The sequence below is a fragment of the Erigeron canadensis genome, chromosome 2 (genome assembly GCF_010389155.1).
Source record: "Erigeron canadensis isolate Cc75 chromosome 2, C_canadensis_v1, whole genome shotgun sequence".
NCBI classification, from domain to species: domain Eukaryota; kingdom Viridiplantae; phylum Streptophyta; class Magnoliopsida; order Asterales; family Asteraceae; genus Erigeron; species Erigeron canadensis.
This window is the reverse complement of record NC_057762.1, coordinates 36,929,630-36,951,074: the sequence shown is the minus strand read 5'-3', so window position 1 is coordinate 36,951,074 and position 21,445 is coordinate 36,929,630. Positions and strand designations below refer to the sequence as shown.

The 21,445-nt window shown below is 29.1% G+C and overlaps 1 protein-coding gene across 1 annotated transcript; it reads right to left on the bottom strand.

Annotated features, from left to right (window-relative positions):
* Nucleotides 1-6,215: 6,215 nt before the first annotated feature.
* Nucleotides 6,216-7,103, bottom strand: LOC122590231. The gene has a single exon (XM_043762563.1). The coding sequence runs from the start codon at nt 7,030-7,032 to the stop codon at nt 6,268-6,270; it is 765 nt and encodes a 254-aa protein (XP_043618498.1). The 5' UTR covers nt 7,033-7,103; the 3' UTR covers nt 6,216-6,267.
* Nucleotides 7,104-21,445: the final 14,342 nt, after the last annotated feature.

Sequence of the window (21,445 nt, the reverse complement as noted above, 5' to 3'; positions counted from 1 at the left end):
AATCGATACGACATGTGAATATATGCTTGGATTAATTCTTACTGATCGACCTACAATATACGTTTTTTACCTTTGAGTACGGTATATGATATTACAAAACGCGCATATATATTCCAATGTTTTAAATACCAGTAAATACCGGCCGGTATTACCGGTACCGGAGACCACGCCGGTATTTTAAGTCCGGTATTTTTCCGGTATTTTCACTATTCAATACCTGCCGGTATTTCCGGTATTCCCGGTATTTTCCGGTATTACCATACCGGTATTTCCGGTATTTTTAAAATATAAATTTTGATTTTTTTTAAAAAATATTTTTATGATATTTTAATATTATTTTTTGTTATTTGTGAACTTTAAAACCTATATTTTGTTATAAAATACATATTTGGTATTGTTTTTTGAGTAAATTATAATTGCATTTTGACTTTTTTTTTTGTTAAATTGTAACAAGTTTTGTAAGATTTTTACACAAAAAAATATAATAAATTAAAAATAGTCGTACCGGCCGGTAATTCCGGTATTACCAATAATACCGGTAATACCGGAAAATTTTTCCACACCGGTATAACTAAAATACGGGTTTTTAAAACATTGATATATTCTATTCTTTTGTTTTTGTTTCACTATATGATATAATTAAGGTAACTTCGATAAAGGCATAAAGGGTTGCACAATGACGAATTGGACACTTAGATTGATTGAAATGCCATTCTAGGTGACGTTTTTAACAGTTTCCATAGGTGTTAATTTATCAATTTCTGTCGATCTTCTAATGTAACACAAAATTAATCTAGTCAAACCGCGCAACATTTCATTTTTAAACTTCCATGGCATCTACTATATATTTCCTCTCTATTAATGCTCATCACCTCATTTAGGACAAGTGATCGATAGAATTTAGTTGTTTTGTTTCAAGATTATTAGAATTAACGATTATTGAATGAATAATGTAACTTTATTGCTCGTATTGACATTTAGAAAGGTTGGAGTTTTAAATGAATTGTGATTTAGTGGTAGGGTCGTTTAATTTACTCTCAGTGTTCAAATATAAACATAAAAGCACTTTTTTGGAAGAATTTGTGGATCATAAATATATATATCAAGCTAGCTAGCATTACGAACATATTGAACAACTTTTGCTATTATTGAATACGGAAAACATAGTGATATAAATTGACACCATATATACCCACCACAAACTTTTTTATTTAGAGATTTTTAACAGTACTGATACGTCTAAGTCCAATCATCGAGGTAAGAAAAACTTCAAAAGTTTTGTTAAAAAAAGACTGTAATTTCATCAGTTACAGATGGACATACATTTTTAAAAAATTAGTATCATTTTATCCTATTTTGTTGTCAGAGACAAATATCACAACTTGGTTTACATTAAGAAAAAATCACTAGTACAAGTGAATGGAAGACAAAAAAAACATTAAAGGAAACAAAAAGAATGCAAAGAGAAGGAGATAGGGCCAATGTGTTTGACATATATATACATATATATCCTTTTAAGTCGAAGATGGAAATATGATGTGTTAAGATCACTTTTAGCATCCAATGACATAACTAATTTACTTCAAAAAATCCCCCCTTTTGTCTATAGGGTGGAATTATTCATCATAACGTTCCCCATTTTATGAAATAAAATATCTATAATAAAAGAGGGGGAAAAATCAACTTGAGCTATATATAACAAAATCATATAAACTTTTTTTTTGACTTTTTTATCTTTAAAGAGCAAAGCATGGGATAGTGATTCATAATTACCCCATAATTTAGCTTAATCATGTGTGACTACTTTTCCTTACTTTATATTATGTTGCTTTTGTAAGAATGGAAAAACTATAATAATTCAAGACCCTGGAAAACAGAACAAAACTATGTTTCCATATATATTTCATTCAAATAAAGTAGTTTGACGGACAATACCGATAGATCATTTCTAATTAATGCATAATAAGCTATTTTTCAAATGATATAAAATTTAACTTTTTATGTTTACATCATATTTAATGAAACCAGTAGTTAATGGTTTTCTTTCTTTACTAGCTACAAATTACATGTTTGAAAACTTTGTAAGTAAATATTCTGAGGATGGTCAAACTCGCTTGGTAAACATTTTGAGAATGGTATTGTAATTAATGTTGAACATGATCATGGTTTTAAATCGATTGCTAACAAATGGTGGAGTCAAAAAACTTGTTGAGCGAGTTCATAATAATCCAAATTATCAATGTTTACAAATAAAATCAGAAAGTTCAAACATGATTATTTTATATAGATTTTATACTAAATTACGTTAGAATAATGATGAAAACTTTGTGTTTGATGGATTTAGCTACACCATTTCAAGTATATATATATAATATATATATATATATATATATATATCCAGAGAAAAGGTTATTATTAAAGAAATTAAAGAAGGGAAAGAAGGTCCGTTATTTTCTTTAGCTTGTTTTTTTTTTTTAATTTTTTTTTCACTTTTTTCATTTTTTCTTTAATTAACTCAATCCATAAAAAAAATAAATTTAATATTTCTAACCCGAGTTAGTGAGTTATACATGTAAGGATGCGGTACGAGTTTTGCCCTAAGGATATTCATAAAGTGTAGCTGGTGAGAGTGATAGGCCATAGAGGGTGATAGATCATAAGGGGTGATCGGTGATGGAGTGATCTAATTAACGGGCTTCGTCCTTAGCCATCATGGCTCTGCCATAGACTAAGAGGCTTCGCTTATAGCTTACGGGCTACGCCCTTTGGAAAAAAAATGTTTTTAAATTTTTTTTAAAATTTATATGGAATTAGTTAATCAAAGGGAGAATGGAAAAAGTGAAAAAAAGAAAAGAAAAAAAAAAGTTCAAAAAAAAAAAGCTAAAAAAAATCAAAAATGAAACATTCTCTCCCTTATTTCCTTAAGGTAGATTCTCATTTGATCTCTATTTTATATATATATATATATAGGGTAACACTCCGGTGAGAACAGTTTTAAAATAAGAACGGTGAGAACACCTTAAAAACATCATTTTGATGCATTAAAAATCCATAAAACTAACATAGTGCAGAACTAATTATATTTTTTTAAGTGTTTAACAACACATTCATCCGTCAAAATCAAAATAATCATGTTTTTTGTTTTGTGCATCCATCTTGGATGCATAATCATCAAAATGATGCATCCAACAAAAAACGTGATTTTTTCGATTTTGATGAATCAATGTGTTGTTAAACACTTAAATAATGATAATTAGTTATGCACTATGTCAGTTTTATGAACTTTTAATACATCAAAATGATGTTTTTAAGGTGTTCTCACCGTTCTTATATATATATACATATATATATGTGTGTGTGTAGATCCATGTATCTAATGGTGTTTGTGAATATGCCATATAAGGGTAATCCTAATTGAAGTGATCGATAGGTTGCAACTTAGTAGATGCAAATGACATATGCCACGTAACTAAACATGTCAATCACATATATCACTTAACCATTGTGACCATATCTATATATATATATATATATATAGATGTAGCACAGGTAGAAATTTCTAGACCCTCGTTAGATCATTATATACAAACATCTCCGTGGCATTCGTGCATAATATTTCGCCAACAACCCACAATGGTACATGAGCAAAACAATAGTTACATCGATCTGGTGAATGTCACGGCTCATGACATCTCAACCAAAAACAGATATTGCTATCAATTGAAAATAGAAATAATGTAAATGCAGCCGATGTATGTCTATTTGGGTTGTAGTTATACGAGTATTTATATTATACTTGTATTTGCTAGAGTGAGTATGTCAGTAACTTTATAACAGATGTTGTGGGGAGAACAAATGCCCTTAATGGTAAACATGTCATAAGAAATTGTGACAAGATTGACATATATATGATATGACATGGGACCAACTTCAAGGGTCGAGATTAATCACGAGTGATATGTTTTTAAAGCATCCATGATGATTCTCTCAAACAACACATATTTTTTCGTTATAATTTAAGATGCTTAATTGATATAGGTTACGTTGTTCAGTTTTATGCACACATCGACATTTAATCTTTACTTGATTAACTTAAAAAATCTAAGAATGTCGATCCTTTATGTAAATTAATAGTCATGTTACGTAACCATATTATGTGGGGTTGGCCTATTTGGTAGAGACTTTTGCATTTTGCCTTTTGGAATATGTCCAGAGGTCAATCCCTAAAACATGTGTATTCGGAATTATTTAAGAGTAATGTAGGTGTGTTGCAAGAGATATTTCGTTTAAAAGAAAGTGTGACTAAACTAAATCACTGACCTTTAGATGTTTTTGATTAGACAAAACACATGTTTTGGGATTTGAAGCCCTTCTCAAGCATCATTTTCATGCATTGTTTCCATGGTCAAATCGTTTGTAGGTATGTAGATTTAGAAAGCTAAAGGGAAACGAAGTCCCTCAACTCCAACATCCTAAGCCAAAGGGAGGGAACAAAGTTTTGAAAATTTAAAAGTAGACTCTTGTTTCAAAAACACCATATTATTTCAGGAATATTATATGTATACTCAATTATCTAAATCACATGTCGCATTAATGCCAAATGTAGTATGGAATAAATTAAGATCGAACAAGTAGAAGTAGACAGATGAAAATCCGAAGAAAGGCCTATTTGCAAAATGATGAAGTGTAATGGATTAGGATTATATTTGAAGGAAATAATTATGTGTAAATGTGAACAAATTAATTCTTTTAGACATATATTCTTGTGGTAAATGATATGCGTCCATCATTGTCATGTCGATATGGTCACCACTTGTTTCAAGAACTTGGAACACATTCCTCTTGTTTTTACCTTTCCATTTCTCCATACGAAGAGACAACTTGCATAATTCTCTTACCCATTTCCCAACCAAATACTGGACAACTGTCTCTTTAATCCACACTCTCTTACTTTGAATTGTTTCAAATGTCTCATGTGGCATGTGTAATTATGGTGTTAATCATTTTGTTTATTTCAGGTACTTTCATAACTTATAGCCGGTCACTTTTTTCTTTTATATATGGAATAGAATATGTTCGAGTTTATTTTTATTCAGTAGTCAATGTAACTTATTCAATTATGAGTGTTATACGTGTCAACTTGTAATGGAATATAAAAATAAGATTAGAATGTATTCGTGGAATAAAGAAGAAATACTTGTAATATCTTAAGGGAAATAACCAATGTGATTAAGAATATCAGATAACAAAAATGCACTCGCGCCGTATTATAATAATTAATGTATGAAGAAGTTGAGTTTAACTATCATCAAAATAATCTAATGGTTGATCATATTAATTTTTTAATAAACATTACTAAATAAACATTTTAGAGATTTCAAAATATTCCAACTAAGCTATCCATTTGACTATTTTTTTAAGATTCAATTATATATTATTTATAAATCATGACTTTCTTTTTTTTTTAAGAAATACTTGTAATACCTGAAGAGATCTCCACCCAAAATTCATATATTTATTATATATAGACGACATCGATTTTAGCATCCACTAAGAACACGGTATATCTTTTGCGTCATGATAAAACAATTACTAGCTATTTTTCTAAATATTTAGTTTTTTTTCCCATCAAACTAAAATTTGTAATTAGTTATCGAAAGAAATAAAAATATAAACTAGTTTTCAGTGAAAAATAATAAAATAGAACTGTAACATTTATTCACGATTGAAAATTAGAAGTTTATCATATATTGGTAAATCAGAGACTTTCTTTTATAATTTCCTTTGTAGTAATACACTTAAGAAAATATTTATTGTCCAACAAATTTCAAATCATAATTATTTAATTAGTGGTAATTACCACGTACATGCTTCGATAGAGGCCTTTAACCATTCGATAAACGTAAAAAGGCTACTAATTACGCACTTCAAAGTTTGAAAGTTTAATCAATTCTCCATGCATTCTAGAAACAATTAAATTAAACTAATTAAACTCTAAACGAAAGTTACTTCGACTTCTGTAAACATTTCAAATCCAGGATAATATCTCATATCAGTAACATTTGAAATAATAGTAAAAGTAAAAACTTACTGTACCTACAGACACCAAAATAGTCATTAAAAAAATGGAGAAAGAAATAAAAGTACACTATAGATAATATGAATTCTTTCATAATATTTAAATTTATATCAATATTAATATAGAATTTGCAATTAATAATATCCGTATTTATAGAAAAATTGTACGGAAATTAAATGTTTATTAAACTAAGGAACAACAATAGCTAATTTTTCCTCTTGATGAAACCTAACTTGCTTAGCAATAAATCCTTCAATCTTCTTTTGAAATTCTTCATTACTTAGCTCCTCAACGACGTCGTTTTCCTTTATTTCATTTTCCGTCCGCCGTATCTCCGTTTCCGACCGCTTCAACTTGCCGGAAGCCTCATTGCAGTCTTTCTTCATCATCATCAAAATTTCACTCTGACTTCTCCGATAAACTCTCGGATCCAGATCCGGATCCGAATTCACAACCGGTTTTTTGTAACAGAATTCTGTTACAGATTTAATATCATTATCAGTATCGTTATTAATTTTATTATTTATATATATTTTTTTTACTTCAGATATTATTTGTTTATCCTGATAAACAATTTCATCCGGTTGGAGTAGAACCGGAGGAACAACATCAGCTTCTTCATTACTTACAATCTCATTATATATATCATTTCCGGCATTACTCTCACTATCTTCTCCGGCGAGTTGACCGGATTTTATCACCAGCGTTAACACAATTACGTTTCCGATTAGAAATATAAACAGAGGACTAACGATAACGGAAACTAACAACCGGAAATACTCAAACAACATTCCGATTACTAACGGCAACCGGAACGTGATCCACGAGATCAAAATCACGGCTAAAAATAGCTCAACGAATCGGAAAAGCTTCGCGAATGTTCGGAACTGATGGTAGCGTAACATAGCGTTGGCTTTCTCGGCCTTAACGTTATGGATATCGAATATATCCATTTTTCCGGTCCGATTAGAGACGGTTTTTGTTTTCCGGTGTGTGTGTGAGAGAGGAAGTGGGAAAGTGAAAGTGTGTGATTATTTATTTGAAAAAAAATGATGGATATAGATATAGTTGGAGTGTTTATATAGACGGTCAAGCACGGGAATTTGGGGCTCACACAGTACTTTAAAAAGGTGGGAAATGATAAAAAGGGGAAGAAAGAGAGAATATATTCAAATGTGTTTAATTTTAATTTTATATTTTGTTTCAAAAATGTTGTTTTTTTAATAGAACATATTTGCTTTTATTTGATAAGTTCAAACTAACTCAACAGAATAATATGAGAAAATGTAGTTTAACTAAATTGATATAAGTTATTATGTGAGTATTTTTCTTGTAAGTTTTGATTATGTAAGATATCTATTAAAGCATCTTTTTAATATTTTTGGTGAATAACTTAAAAGCTTAATTTTTTTGTTATTTTGAGAATTAAACATCACATCTGAAAGTTGATTTCAGGTTGTTAATTATGAAAAGCTAGGTACTGTAAAATATCAGGCCCATTGATTTCGAGTCACGTCTTATTCATCCAACTTTATATTGATTAACAAACTTATAATAATAATAAGTTTTAAATCTTGACCCTTAATTTTTATCCAATAATCAATATCTTTTCATGTCAATTTAGAATAACTTTAGGAACCCCCTTCCAATTTTATACTACAAGAATAAGTATTATGTATGTATACTAGCTTCACAACTATCTTCTTCGTTAACTAAAAATTAAGCATAATTAAAACAACTTATGTGAACCTCTATTATTATTATCTTTTTGCTAATATTACTATTACTTACTTTTGTTACAAAAATCAAATTTGAAAGAATGAATTGAAGTTGTATGTTAAGACTATTTCCAATAGGGGTGCCTTTGGGTGCCCTTAGTTGCCCTTGAATATCCTTTGTCGTTAAAATTTGTCCAAAAATATAGATTTTTTAAGGATATCTATCTTTACTTGTATTACCTAATATAGTCGGAGGTAGAATGATATGTAAGGATATGTAAAGTTGTTTGTATAGTTGGAGATAAAATTATATGATTTAAAGGATGTATAAGGATTTATAAGGATATGATATGACAGCTAGCATTAGAGATAGCCTAACACATACTCATATTTAATTCACATAAAGTTTATGCTTGACAATAGATACTTGCTTACAACAGAAATAATGTTGCGGTTAATTTTAGTTTGAACTTAGAAGAAAATTTAATTATATATATATATATATATATATTTATCGTACATAGATTCAAGGAATGGGAAGTCAAAAATAAATTATGTTTTAGCCAATTAAGTTATGGATATTCATAAACGTACAATTTATCATTATGGTTAAGCTATGTTGGTATTTTAGTATAATTGGATTAATTGTTTATATAAGTCATAATAATACATCATATAAGTATGGTGTTGCGGAATGCACGCTTATATGAATTTATTATGATCTTAGGGGCAAAGCCCCTAAGGGACGGGGGTCCGGGGGCAACGCCCCTGGGAGCGGGGTCCAAGGGGCAGAGCCCCTAGCTGGGGTCGAGCTTGAGGTTTCAGAAAATTAATTTTCTGAACTTGAGGGACTAGTTTTGCCAATTTCGCAAAGATGATTTTAACTGCCATAAAGGCAGTTATGGGCCTGTATTCGACATTCTGAACATACGAATTCATATAGAATTCTCTCTCCCGTTTTCACACATCTTTTCTCTCAAATATATACATACGGAACGTTCTCTAATATCTGATTGTATCCGATTGAGTAATTTGGGGTGAATCACCGAATTGATTCAATCTGATAGCGTTACACACGCCTTCGGAGATCGAATATATATCCTTTTTTAATCGTTGTTTACTGCATATCCCCAACAAGCTATAGTAAAAGAATATATAAAAAAATGTCTCTCTTATTTCTTAAAGTAATTATTAAGGATGAAGATCATCTAAAGTTACTTCTAATTTTTAACTCGCTATGATCTTCCAGATCGAGGCTAGTAGGACCATTATATCATAGAAAAAATTAACCCAAAAAGCGTATGATCTAAAGTACACTAAGTAATAAATTAATAACCTCTATCAGTTCACTTTTGTTCAAATACAAAAGTTTTATAAGTGTTCCTTCGATATTTACCCGGTCCCCATTACCGGATACCACAAAACTTGAATTTCTAAAGCAGAAACCAACTATAACCATAAGATAAACGTAAAACTTAAAAGGTAGACACGAAACTATATATGCAGTGTATATATCTATATCTTTAAATTAAAATATTTCTTTTTGAAAAGCAAAGATTAGTTATAGATTAATGCTCTTTAACAAGGTCTCGTCAGTTGGGAAGTGGATAGGCTTCACTTATCGACATCATTGGCACGAGGGTGTTACTTGTGGGTGTGCATTTGGCGTCTAGGCGTGTGGGTTCTTGAGATTGTTTGTGTGGAGATAAGATAAACTTGTATAATTGTAAAATTAAAAATAAATGTGAAGAAAAAAATGAGACGTACGTGACCATTGGTAGGGATATGTTAGATTGTGTGTCAGTTTAAAAGAATAAATGTGACGGTGTGTTGCTACAACTAATAAAAGAAATTAGAGTAAGGCTTAAGGCAAGCCAATGGGCAATACGAACAATAACCAATATGTACAATGGATCACATGTATGTATATTATGGCAATGTTTAAAATAATATATATATATATATATATATGATTGTCATTTTCAAATTATAAATATGTTTTTTAACCTTTTAAAAACAGACGAAGAAAACGACATAATAATTGATTTGGTATGCATAATGCATTAGTTCCAACCTGAAACGAAAAGCATTCATTAGTCCAAACAACCCACAGTGTAATGTAAAGTTTGACTACCTGAATACAAATTATTATTGATGGTGAATGTATTGAAGAGGTTTTACAACTAAACATTTAATGCACTTATGCACACATGACATGACTTTTGCTTGAAATTCATAGTGTGCGCATAGTAGAGCGTATACTGTATGGTAAAACTTACAAAATTTATAATCATAGTGCTGCATACTGCTCTACTTTTTGTTACAAATCTTAAATCTATTATTTTGTGAATAACTATTGTAATTAGTACTACAACACTAGTACACTACTCAATCTCAAGGCTCTAAACGAACTGAACGACCACGAAAGATACTTTGTCTATATTCTTTCGCTTAACTTAACGAACAGTTCACAAACACATACTAACGAACACTACCGAACATACACAAACGAACGAACACCAATGAAAAAAATATATAGTTATAAATATTAGACTTCAAATTCAAGATTACAAATTTTCATCGGCTAAAAGTTTTATAGAACATTCCTACTTAATAAATATATATATATGATATAAAAGAAATATTTATATTTAAACTATCTTTAAGCATAGATGATTAAGTATTAATATATGTAAACAAATTAATGTTAACGAACGAATATTTATCGAACTTTCGTGAACATAAATGAACGAACGGAAGTTTGGTTCATGTTTGTTCATCTTACTAAATGAACAATATTTTATGTTCATGTACGTTCATTTAACTAAACGAATGAACACGAACGAACTTCAATTCCCGTCAAACGGTTCATGAACTGTTTAATTCGTTTACAGCTCTACTCAATCTCTACCAAAACATAGTACAAGGGATGTAAGATATAGATAGCCTTGTCTCTACTTAAGGATAAAGAGACTGCTTTCATAATGTCATCCGATCAAACAAGAATAAAATAGTAGAGTGCAAGAGGTAAGTAACGGTATTTAATAGCCGAGTATTGCATGGCTACATGATATTTTTATACCTAATTATTGTAATTGGTAATGAATACGTTATATTTTTATACCTAAAAATACTTATGAACATATGATTGATACTACTCGTAGCCAAAGGAACAAAATGAAGTTAAAACAACAAATATATGACCTTAAGTTCTGTATTAGATATGTAGATTTTAAGTAAAATAAAACAAATAATAAAATAGAACAAATAAAACAACAGGTTTCTCTTCACTGAAAATCATCGTGCATCAATTATTTCGTAAATATTCGTGCATCAATTTAACCATGATCTAATGGTCAAGATCTTATCTTATTTATTTTACTTTAATACTTGTTTTACAATATCTAATCTCTAAATATATAATTATAAATAAATAAATAATTGTTATTTATATAAGTCTCCACAGTTTCAAGACCTCAATTTCTTTTTATGCATATGTAAACATTAAGTAAATACACGAAATATATTTATAAGTACAACGATGAAGCAAACATAGATAATATGAATATATATATATATATATATATAAACATCTCTCAATAAGAAATTAGTTTTAATTTAAATATTCACGGTAATACGTTTTGGAACATATTCATAATTCATTTTTTTTTAACTAGTAATAATTGACAACTTTAACCGGTCCATGCATCTCACCAATAGACAATATAAAACAAAAATGTTGATAGTGATTCAGTAGTCTATGTCTTCTTATGTAGCCAATTTTTGGGATAATACAAAGATTTGTGGTTTCTATATTATTCATGCTATATGAAAAAGGCAAATTTTAATTTAAGTGTATGCGTTATTAAGATTTTTGTTATTGTTTTAAATTTTTTTTATAATCATATAAAAATTATAACTAACAGGATTTGAATATAATCTAGCTAGTATGTTAAAAGAAAGTGTTAGCATAATTTTTTTTCTCTAATACTGCTATATACATTATAATACATGTGTTTACAGAATTTATTGGTGGATGTGTGAGTGAGAGCGACTGTGGGCGTGCGAAAGGTAGATTTTAACAGTGGTAAAAGTGGGGTTTAGTTGCTGACGTGTCAAGCCGGGAGTAGACCATAATTAGAGGGGCCCCTTTTTAACCGCAACATGTATTCCTTCCTGCTAAAAGCTCCTACTATTGGTAGCCTGTTTTACACAATATTCCCCCTAAATTGAACAATATGTCCTCTACAATACAACTGTTTATTTTTAACTTTTTATACCAATTTTATCTTGAGTATATTTTAAATTGAATGGCTATTATATACAGTAGTTTTACACTCTGAATTTAAAAAGATGAAATTCATTATGAAAATAAAAGAAATATTTGGAAAGCACATTTTGAATAAAGTTTTCAGATGCATGCTTTATGTCCAAAAAAGTTCTAGCTAGATATAATTTACAGTCGAGTCTAGAATGACTGAAACAAGTTACCATATTTTACCCTTGTTTTAGACATTGAATTACAGATAACTATAAAATTTAAAAGATGCGTATATGTGGGTATGGTGAAATGATCAAGTGAAAATCAAAATAATTGTGAGAACCGTAAGAACCACTAAAAAACCCTATTTAAGGGCTTAGCCCTTAGAGTGAGTGCCCTTAGAGTTAAGGGTTACGCCTATACCGTATCTAACCGCCACCATCTCTTGGATCGTCGCCCATCAAATTCGTATCGTTCTCATATGTGTCCGGTGACAACCTTTTAGAATGGATAAGGGCAACGCTTGTACCGTATCCATACGTTATCAACATGCAACCCATATGATATTTTACAAATTATTTTTTTTTTCTAAACTGGGTTTTTGTTAAAATAAAATTAAAAAGTTAAAAAACCATACCAAAAAAAAAAAGCAAAACTAATAGTTCACACGGTTTTATTCAATGTTTTTGTTTTCACATTAACCTTACATGTGGCCATGTGGGTACGTGTATAAGTTAAAGTTATCTTTGGCAGCAAAATCTTTGTATACACGACGCAATAGTTTTGTGGTATTAAAAAGACAAAAGGAAACCTACAACACTTTTTATTTTCCAACTTACAAACTTTTATAAAAACCCATAATAATATAATGTCCTATTTATTCAAAAACTTTATTGTATAATTAATTTATACACTCAAAATATAATAAATTAAATAATTTATCACATCCATCATTCAACTTTTGGAATAACTACACTAGCATTTTAATATCAATTATTCTTAAATCAATAACCACACCGTCCGTCACCGCCATTATCACACCGCTACCACCATTACTGCTGCTACTGTCGTTATTATCACGTGGACTTTCTTCTAGTATGTAAATTATTTTCTAAACTTTTTTAAGTCAGTAATAATTTACTTTGACCATTCATTTAATTTTTCGAGAATTTATTATGATCATTTACCTTTTCCCATCAAAATATTTTTAATCCATCTTTCATTTTTATTATGTATCTACTGCAATCTTTTAGTCCCTAACTCCCTATACTTCATCGATCTCTCCCCGTCTACCAAAAGCATCATCCGGACAATTGCACATACACTCGGAAGTTCGGACATTAGTGCAAACTATATATTTGTATGTCCAGTGCTATATACGCGTAACCAGCTAGTATATGTCATATTCAATATCGTTTTTTTTACCTGGCTATAAAATTATTATTGAGGTTGAAGAAAATAGGACAGTTGTAAAACAAAGGTAAATTTTGATAGATATAAGAGAAAGTGTAAGTTGGTGACCAAACAAATGAAACTAGTATAATTCGAGTCCCGCATTATGGGACCTTAATTTTCGTTTTGAAATGGTTGTGGTGTTTTATAGTACTTATGTTGAACCTTCAACCGCTTAATTTAAAATCATTCTGTCATAAATAAGTTTGTCTCAAATATATATATATATATATATATACACGCACACTTACTGCAAAACCACGTTAGCTTCCATCTGAGTGTTGTGGAATGTCAATTATTGTAATTATATTTTGTTACTTATGATGTGTCGCAAATATGTTAGCTTAAAACTTTTATCACATGAAATATATTTATTTAAAGCAATAATACAAACACATCTAGAAGTTTATAGTACATATAATACATATATTTAATATGTACAAAGAAAAAAATCGAAATAAAGTTTTCAGTAGTGGTTAAAACCACAAAGAAGAAAGTGTGCAAAAACCAAATAAGGGTACAAAACGTTACGAGATAAGACCATAAAAAATTGCAATATACTGTTTGGAAACGCAGATGAAAAAAAGTGTGAAAAAACCCAATAGGTAACTCGTAATATAAAAGCCAAACAGGCGGCGACGTGACAAAATCCAAATAATGGTAATGGTACGGGATATAAGCATTAAAAAGTTGCAATATATTGTTTGAGAATCCAAAAGAAAAAAGAGTGTGAAAATCCAATAAATAAATCGAACGAAATGTGATTTGACAAAATTTTACTGGATATTACATGGACAAATAGTAACTCGCCACGCAGACAAGTTACTATTCATCACTTGATTCCTTTTAATAGTTTATATATAATGAAATAATTAACACAAAGTAATATTATATTGTATACGTCTAAAGTGTGCTATGGGCGGAGTATTAAGATATCTTGTTTCCAAATACGAGTATTTGACATCAAATCGGATTGAACATATATGAAATGCTTGAAAAGATTACTCGTATTTATTAAAACAAATGATATTAAAGACACACTAGGGAAGGTAATCCGACCGGGGGAGATCAAGGCTTAACGCAAAGTAAATAATACGAGTAATGTACTGTAGTACGGATTTAAAGGATAGACGCTAGCATCTCTGACCTGACACCTCAAACTACCATAAAATTTAGTGTTTTTTAATATTAATTTTACTTTAACTTATAATATTATGACTACTTAATTAAATGTTTTTGCTTCTAAAATGTTTAATAGTAAAATAATATGATTAGTATGATATACCAATATATGCCTAAAAATCTAATGTTAATATAAATTAATGTAGTCCATTTATCTAATTATTTTCAATTTTTAAAATAATATGGCTAAATGATTATGATTTAACCATATTTTGTTGTATTGTTTAACTATATACATTCTTTATTTTGGCATTTAAACTAGTTTGACTTTCTGGGTCTTTTAATCGTAAATATTTTTTTTTGTGTTATATATAAATTTTTATAAAAATATATAAATGAATTGAGTTTTAAAAGTATTTTTCGTTGATATAACTTTTGTTAATTACTATATAATACAGATAAAAATATTTACGGACAAAATTGAGGAGAAAGACAAAAATTATTAAAAATACATTTAAATGAAACAAAGGTAATTCATACAAACAATATATAAGATAATTAATAATAAATTTAAAAAATGGCAAAATAAATGATTATAAGTATTTAAACATACAAATAAAATATAATGAGTTAGGAGTTGGTTAACAAATACTAAAGTAAGATAAATATGATAATATTTTGATCATTAGATCATAATAAAATTGATGCACAAATATTTATGAAACACAAATATATATATATATATATATATATAAATAAGGGGACTATCAAATGATAATGAAATTAAAATGAGAACACTTAAAAACTACATTTTGATGCATTAAAAGTCCATAAAACTGACATAGTGCATAATTAATTATCATTATTTAAGTGTTTAACAACACATCGATCCGTCAAAATCCAAAAAATCACATTTTTTGTTGGATGCATCAATTTGATGAATATGCATCCAAGATGGATGCACAAAAAAAAAAGTGATTTTTTCGATTTTGATGGATCAATGTGTTGTTAAACACTTAAATAATGATAATTAGTTAAGCACTATGTCAGTTTTATGGACTTAAAATGATGTTTTTAAGTGTTCTCACCGTTCTTATTTTAAAAGTGTTCTCACTCGAATATTACCCTATATATATATATATATATGAACGATGATATTCATGATGCACGTTAAATTTCAGTGGAAAAATCCTATTGTTTTAAGTATTCATTTTACTTTAATACTTGTTTTATCTATACTATATTATAAAGCAAATATGGTTTCAACTTTCAACTTTCAATTCAACATTTACTTTCCTAAAATGTCCCTTTTATCAATTATATATTACCAAACACCATTTCTTTCTCATCAAATCTCAACCAATCATCTTTTTTCCCTCTCATTCATAAATCATTTATTCCTCCAATTCGTTCAGAATCTTTTATCTCACAAACCGTACATCGATAAATTATAAAAATTATATGGGTGTTTTTAAAATTTCATGCTCTTTCATTAGAGATGTTATTCGATATACTTTCGACGAATTTTTAAATTCGAGGGCGGAGCCCGTATGGCTAAGACATTTGGCTATCACACTCTATGACCTATCACACCATCATCTCACCACTGCAACGCTCGAGTACTTGTTTCCGTTTTAACTAAATCTAAAGAGTTATCCAGTTTCATAATACAAAATCACTTCTTAATACGTACCCATAAGTGGTATTCAATAAAATCATCTAGATATTAACGTACTTTTAATTATTTTTTTTTAATAATAATAAAAAAAGAGATATAGGCCTAAGTAATTATCAAGGTAAAGGTGTATTCATATTTTAAGATGTTGTCAAATATTGGCGAGGAATTGCCACATTAGAGGGTGTTTAGGGTTGAGTTTTGAAAGAGATTTTTAGATTATTGTATTTTAAAATCATAAATATTAGTTTTAAGTGTTTAGGTAAAATGAATAAAAAATTGATTAATTGCGTTTAAAAGCTATCAAACCACGGTTTTTAAAAAGCAACAACACTTTCTTGCTGCACGAAAACGCAATTCTTTAAAGCCAATATCCAGTCATTTAATTTACCCAAATATCCTTGAATCCCCTTAGTACATATCCTCCAATATAAGTTTCTATAATATACATAGACAGAGGCGGTATCAAGAAAAAATTTTAAATGGGGCAAAATTAAAAATTATGTGAAAAGTAAATGTAAAGAGGGGCAAAATGTTAAAAACTATAGAAAAAATTTAAAAAATCATTAAAAATTTAAAAATACATGACAAAATTCAAATTTTGAGGAGGGGCATTTGGCCCCCTCTAGTACCGCCCCTGTATATAGACACATTTTACTTCTCTTCGGGCACCTTCTGCAAGTCACTCTTTTCCTTTTAGGGGGTGTTTGAGATTAATAATTAGAATCATATAATTAACTGTAACAAAACATGTTGTTAAAAAATAATGTTTGGATTTGATTATGTTAATTGTTTAAAACCTCAATAATCAGATAATCAACTTTTTAAGTGTTTTTTTTTTTATTTATTATCTATATACAAAGCGAATTAGCCATCGATCTTAACTACTCCGTATATATTACACTAGGTCTTTTACCCCGCGCGATGCGCAGTTGTTTAAAAATATAGTTCAATTAAGTGTTGGCTAAAATTATATATATACGCTAACAATTATTAATAAATTATTTTTCTGCTTTAATAGTATATATAAACTTAGTCTATTTATTATTTATGTTGTTAATTATTAATTGAAACCAAAAATTTTATTTACAAAAACGAAAGATTTTTCACTAACACATTTGATTAACAACCATCATGAGATTTGCCATTAAAAATGGCCACCCAAAATCTAAGAAAAAAAGTATTGTAGTTGAATAACAATAACAATAAAGCAAAGAAAAGATAAATCTTACTGTAATTAAGTTGTGTCATAACTAATAAATTGAGAAAAATAAAAAAGACATGCAATAGAACACATGAAATATAACAAATCGGTTAACTTGAATATTGAAAGTGGTGAAGAACAAAATTAAAGAGAAAACCTAAGAATTTCATATAATTGTGTCGATGGGTATTAGTAAGCATATTTGTATAGAAATAAACAATATATTTACCACAAGTAATGTGTGTATTTTTGGAAAAATATTTTTTTAGAAATAAACAATATATTTACCACAAGTAATGTGTGTATTTTTCAAAAAATATATTTAATATTTTTTATAAATATAAATAAATGAAAATATAAATAAATATATTGTAAAAAAATATGGGGATGCCACCTAGGATAAATCCTATGTGACAATATTTAAGAGTAGCTTTATAATAAGGAGGATGTCTTAGAATGCTTGTATAATTATATTTAGCACAAGTAATGTGTGTATTTTTGGAAAAATATTTTTTTAGAAATAAACAATATATTTACCACAAGTAATGTGTGTATTTTTCAAAAAATATATTTAATATTTTTTATATATATAAATAAATATATTGTAAAAAAATATGGGGATGACACCTAGGATAAATTCTATGTGGCAATATTTAAGGGTAACTTTATAATAAGGAGGATGTCTTAGAATGCTTGGATAATATATGCATGTCAAATGTACTCGATATCGAAATTATTTAGTTATAATTACAATTTTATACTGAAGTCGATCTGACCTTTCAGTAAGAAAATGTACTCGTATCTTTTCTCAAATGTACTGTACGTAAGTTATATAAAAAAGGCCAGTAGTTATTTTTATCTTTTAAATATATACCGTAAGTTTTGCATTGTGGTGTCTAAAAGATTTGTAACATCAATTTTGAAAATTGTTGCATCATTTAATTATTTGTGTCAGAGGAAGATCATTTGACTAAAATAGTTAGATAGGCTATATATTTAGTATTCACTTGCATTTCTGTATCACCCCATGCATGTGCACTACAAAACACCATTTTAGTAATGGCAGATTTTAAGAATCAACGATGGACCGAAATAAAAAAGTTTTGAATATATATAATTAAGCAATGTAATGAGTTTAAGAGCACTATGGTACTCACAAACGTATAGCGAAGCAATTAGCCTCATAATACTAATGAACTTTGCGTCGGAAATTAAAAGATGATAATTAAGAAACACTCGTGTTAGTGCATACATGTTATGTTTTTTGAGAGATACTCGTTTAACTTAATTATACTTATACTTTGAAAAACAAGCAAACAAAATTTTGTTTGGTGAAAATTGGGTTGTACACATTAATTGATTTGAGCCCCATAAATTAGTTGCGATTTGACGCTTTAAGGAGTAAGTGAGTAACTTCTTTATAACCAACTAACGTATAGTATGAGGTTTTGTTTTAATTTTTCAAAATCAATAATCAATCAATATCAATATCAATATATATATCCCTATCATCTCAAACATAGTATAATTTAAGAATAGATGTAAAATAGAACACAACACAATTTTTATTTATATATATGTTTGCTTTTCAAGCAAGAATTCTTAAATGTTTTTATAACTATTTTGTTATTTAATCATCTTTATCTTTATCTTTACTCCCTTATAAAGTAAATACCTCTTTTAATTTTAGGTAATTTTCTACCTTTAAATTACCAGAGTTGCCCTTGACTCTTTATGTTTTGCGTTTAATGAATTATAATTTACACTATAAACCTTTATTTTAATAATTAACACTTTAAGCCTTTATCTTATAAAAGTTTTCACTATCACAATTACATCAACATACACCACTTAACACCACCAAATGGTACCATCACCACTAGACCGCATTCCCCACCACCGCCGTCGCATTGCATGGGTACCATACTCGTATATGAAGAACATGATTAATTGATTGTGAGAGAACGAAAAATCATAAGGTATATTGTCTGTTGTTGTAACGCAGGCAACGTTTTCCTTAATTTCTTTTTATACCATATCACGAATCATCATTAGTTTATATAAAATCGAACCAACCATCAATAAGTAGAATGATATTTGATATACTTGAGACTTAAAAGTTATGATTTTAAATTCTAATGTAAAAACATGTTTTCAGATGTAAAGATTAGAGATACGATATTCTTAAAATCAGTTTCTCTTCAAATTAAAATTAATATATAAATAGACAATGCTGTTAAACTCAAATTTATTATTAAAAGTAAAAAACTAAAACTTATACAAACTCAATTAATATAATGTTGTATATTATGATAAAATAAACGATAAGTTGTATGAAATATATCATCGGTTGTATTTACCCTCTTTTGGAATAAAGAAATGGGTAAGTAACTTTCATCTTGGGTGGGTGAATGGGTGAAAGTTGATTATAGAGTGTAGGTACCAGAAGAGACCACATGGGGAATTGATGTATGTGAGTGTAGTCCACAATAGTACAAATTCACAGATGGCAGTCCTCCACGCAGAAGCCAAACCCCCCCTTTGATTGATTGACTCCTCTTTTTACCTCACTATCCTTCAACTATCCACATTTTTTTTTGTATTTTTTCCAATTTCTTGTACAGATTTTCTTCCTTTAATATCTACACCGTCCACGTGTCACTTTTAGATGGTATGGACCCACCACACACTTTGCTGTACTTTCAGGTAGCTCCCCGTACCTATGTTATCTTTCCATTTCCCAATTATTACTGTCACTACATATATGCTCGATTCCAAAAGGCCAACACATACGTGAACCATTCCATATTACGAGTATTATGTATGTGATTTTTGTGGGTATTTAGTTCATATTTCCCGTGAACAATTAAATATTGGAGTAATTCAAATAGTTACTACATAGACAGGTGGTACCAAAGACCCTTTGAAATTTTAATTTTGACATTTAAATTTTTAAAGTTTTTTTCATAGGTCTACAAATTTTGACCCTTTTCAAAAAATTTTAAGATTTTCTTATTTTGAACCATTTTAATTTTTTTCTGATACCATTTTTGATCACACGAACATTTTCTTTTATATATATATATAGATATCTCGAGAGAGGGAGAGAGATCGAGATCCGGATATAATATGCTGGCTTGATAAGGAACTGACCATTGGGAACAACGAATTTTAAGGACGTAATTGGGAATAAGGTCTACCCTGTAAAATGTTCGGAACAAAGACGGTTTGGGAGGGGCTTTGTGTTTGTGCATATGTGGATGAACTAATCACATAAGTTTACATGTGATTGTAAATTATTTGACATGTAATTACAAAGCATTTTCTCATCTATATATGAAGTGTGGTCTTTAATTATTTTCTTTGAAAATTCTTTTCCATCTTGTACCCTATTTCTAAGAAGTTTTTCATTATACTCTTATAAATTATAAAAAGAAAGAATTACAAGTTTTTCAGAAGAGATCACTCAGCCATTTTATCGAGAGATGTTATTATTTTCACGAGATGGGTGCCCGTGCGATGCAGTGGTGATGGTGGTAACGACAAAGGTGTGGCTGCGGCAATTGTGGCGATGATGTGCTGCGGTAAGGGTTAATATGGTTATTTAAGGATTGGAGAATCTATGTTGTAGTTTATTTTATTAAGGGTATTATAGGTATATAGGCAAAAATGTTTAAATTAGTGAATAAATAAGAAGGGTAATATGGTCATTTCAGGTTCTTAATTACTTAAAGGGGAAAGGCAGTTTGCTTTATATAGTAGTATATATAAATAAATTTAGATTATTTTTAAGAGCGAGTAGTTAGCAGTTAGCATTTGAGACAACACAATGACATCCAACTGGGCAGTATGCAGACCTCAAACCACGCACGCCTGTGATGAAACCCAAGACTCTCGAAAAACCACCCTAATAGTCCACTCTTACAGACTACAA

Excerpts from the sequence above, each read along its gene's own strand:
- LOC122590231 (XM_043762563.1), bottom strand. The coding sequence starts at position 7,032 with ATGGATATATTCGATATCCATAACGTTAAGGCCGAGAAAGCCAACGCT.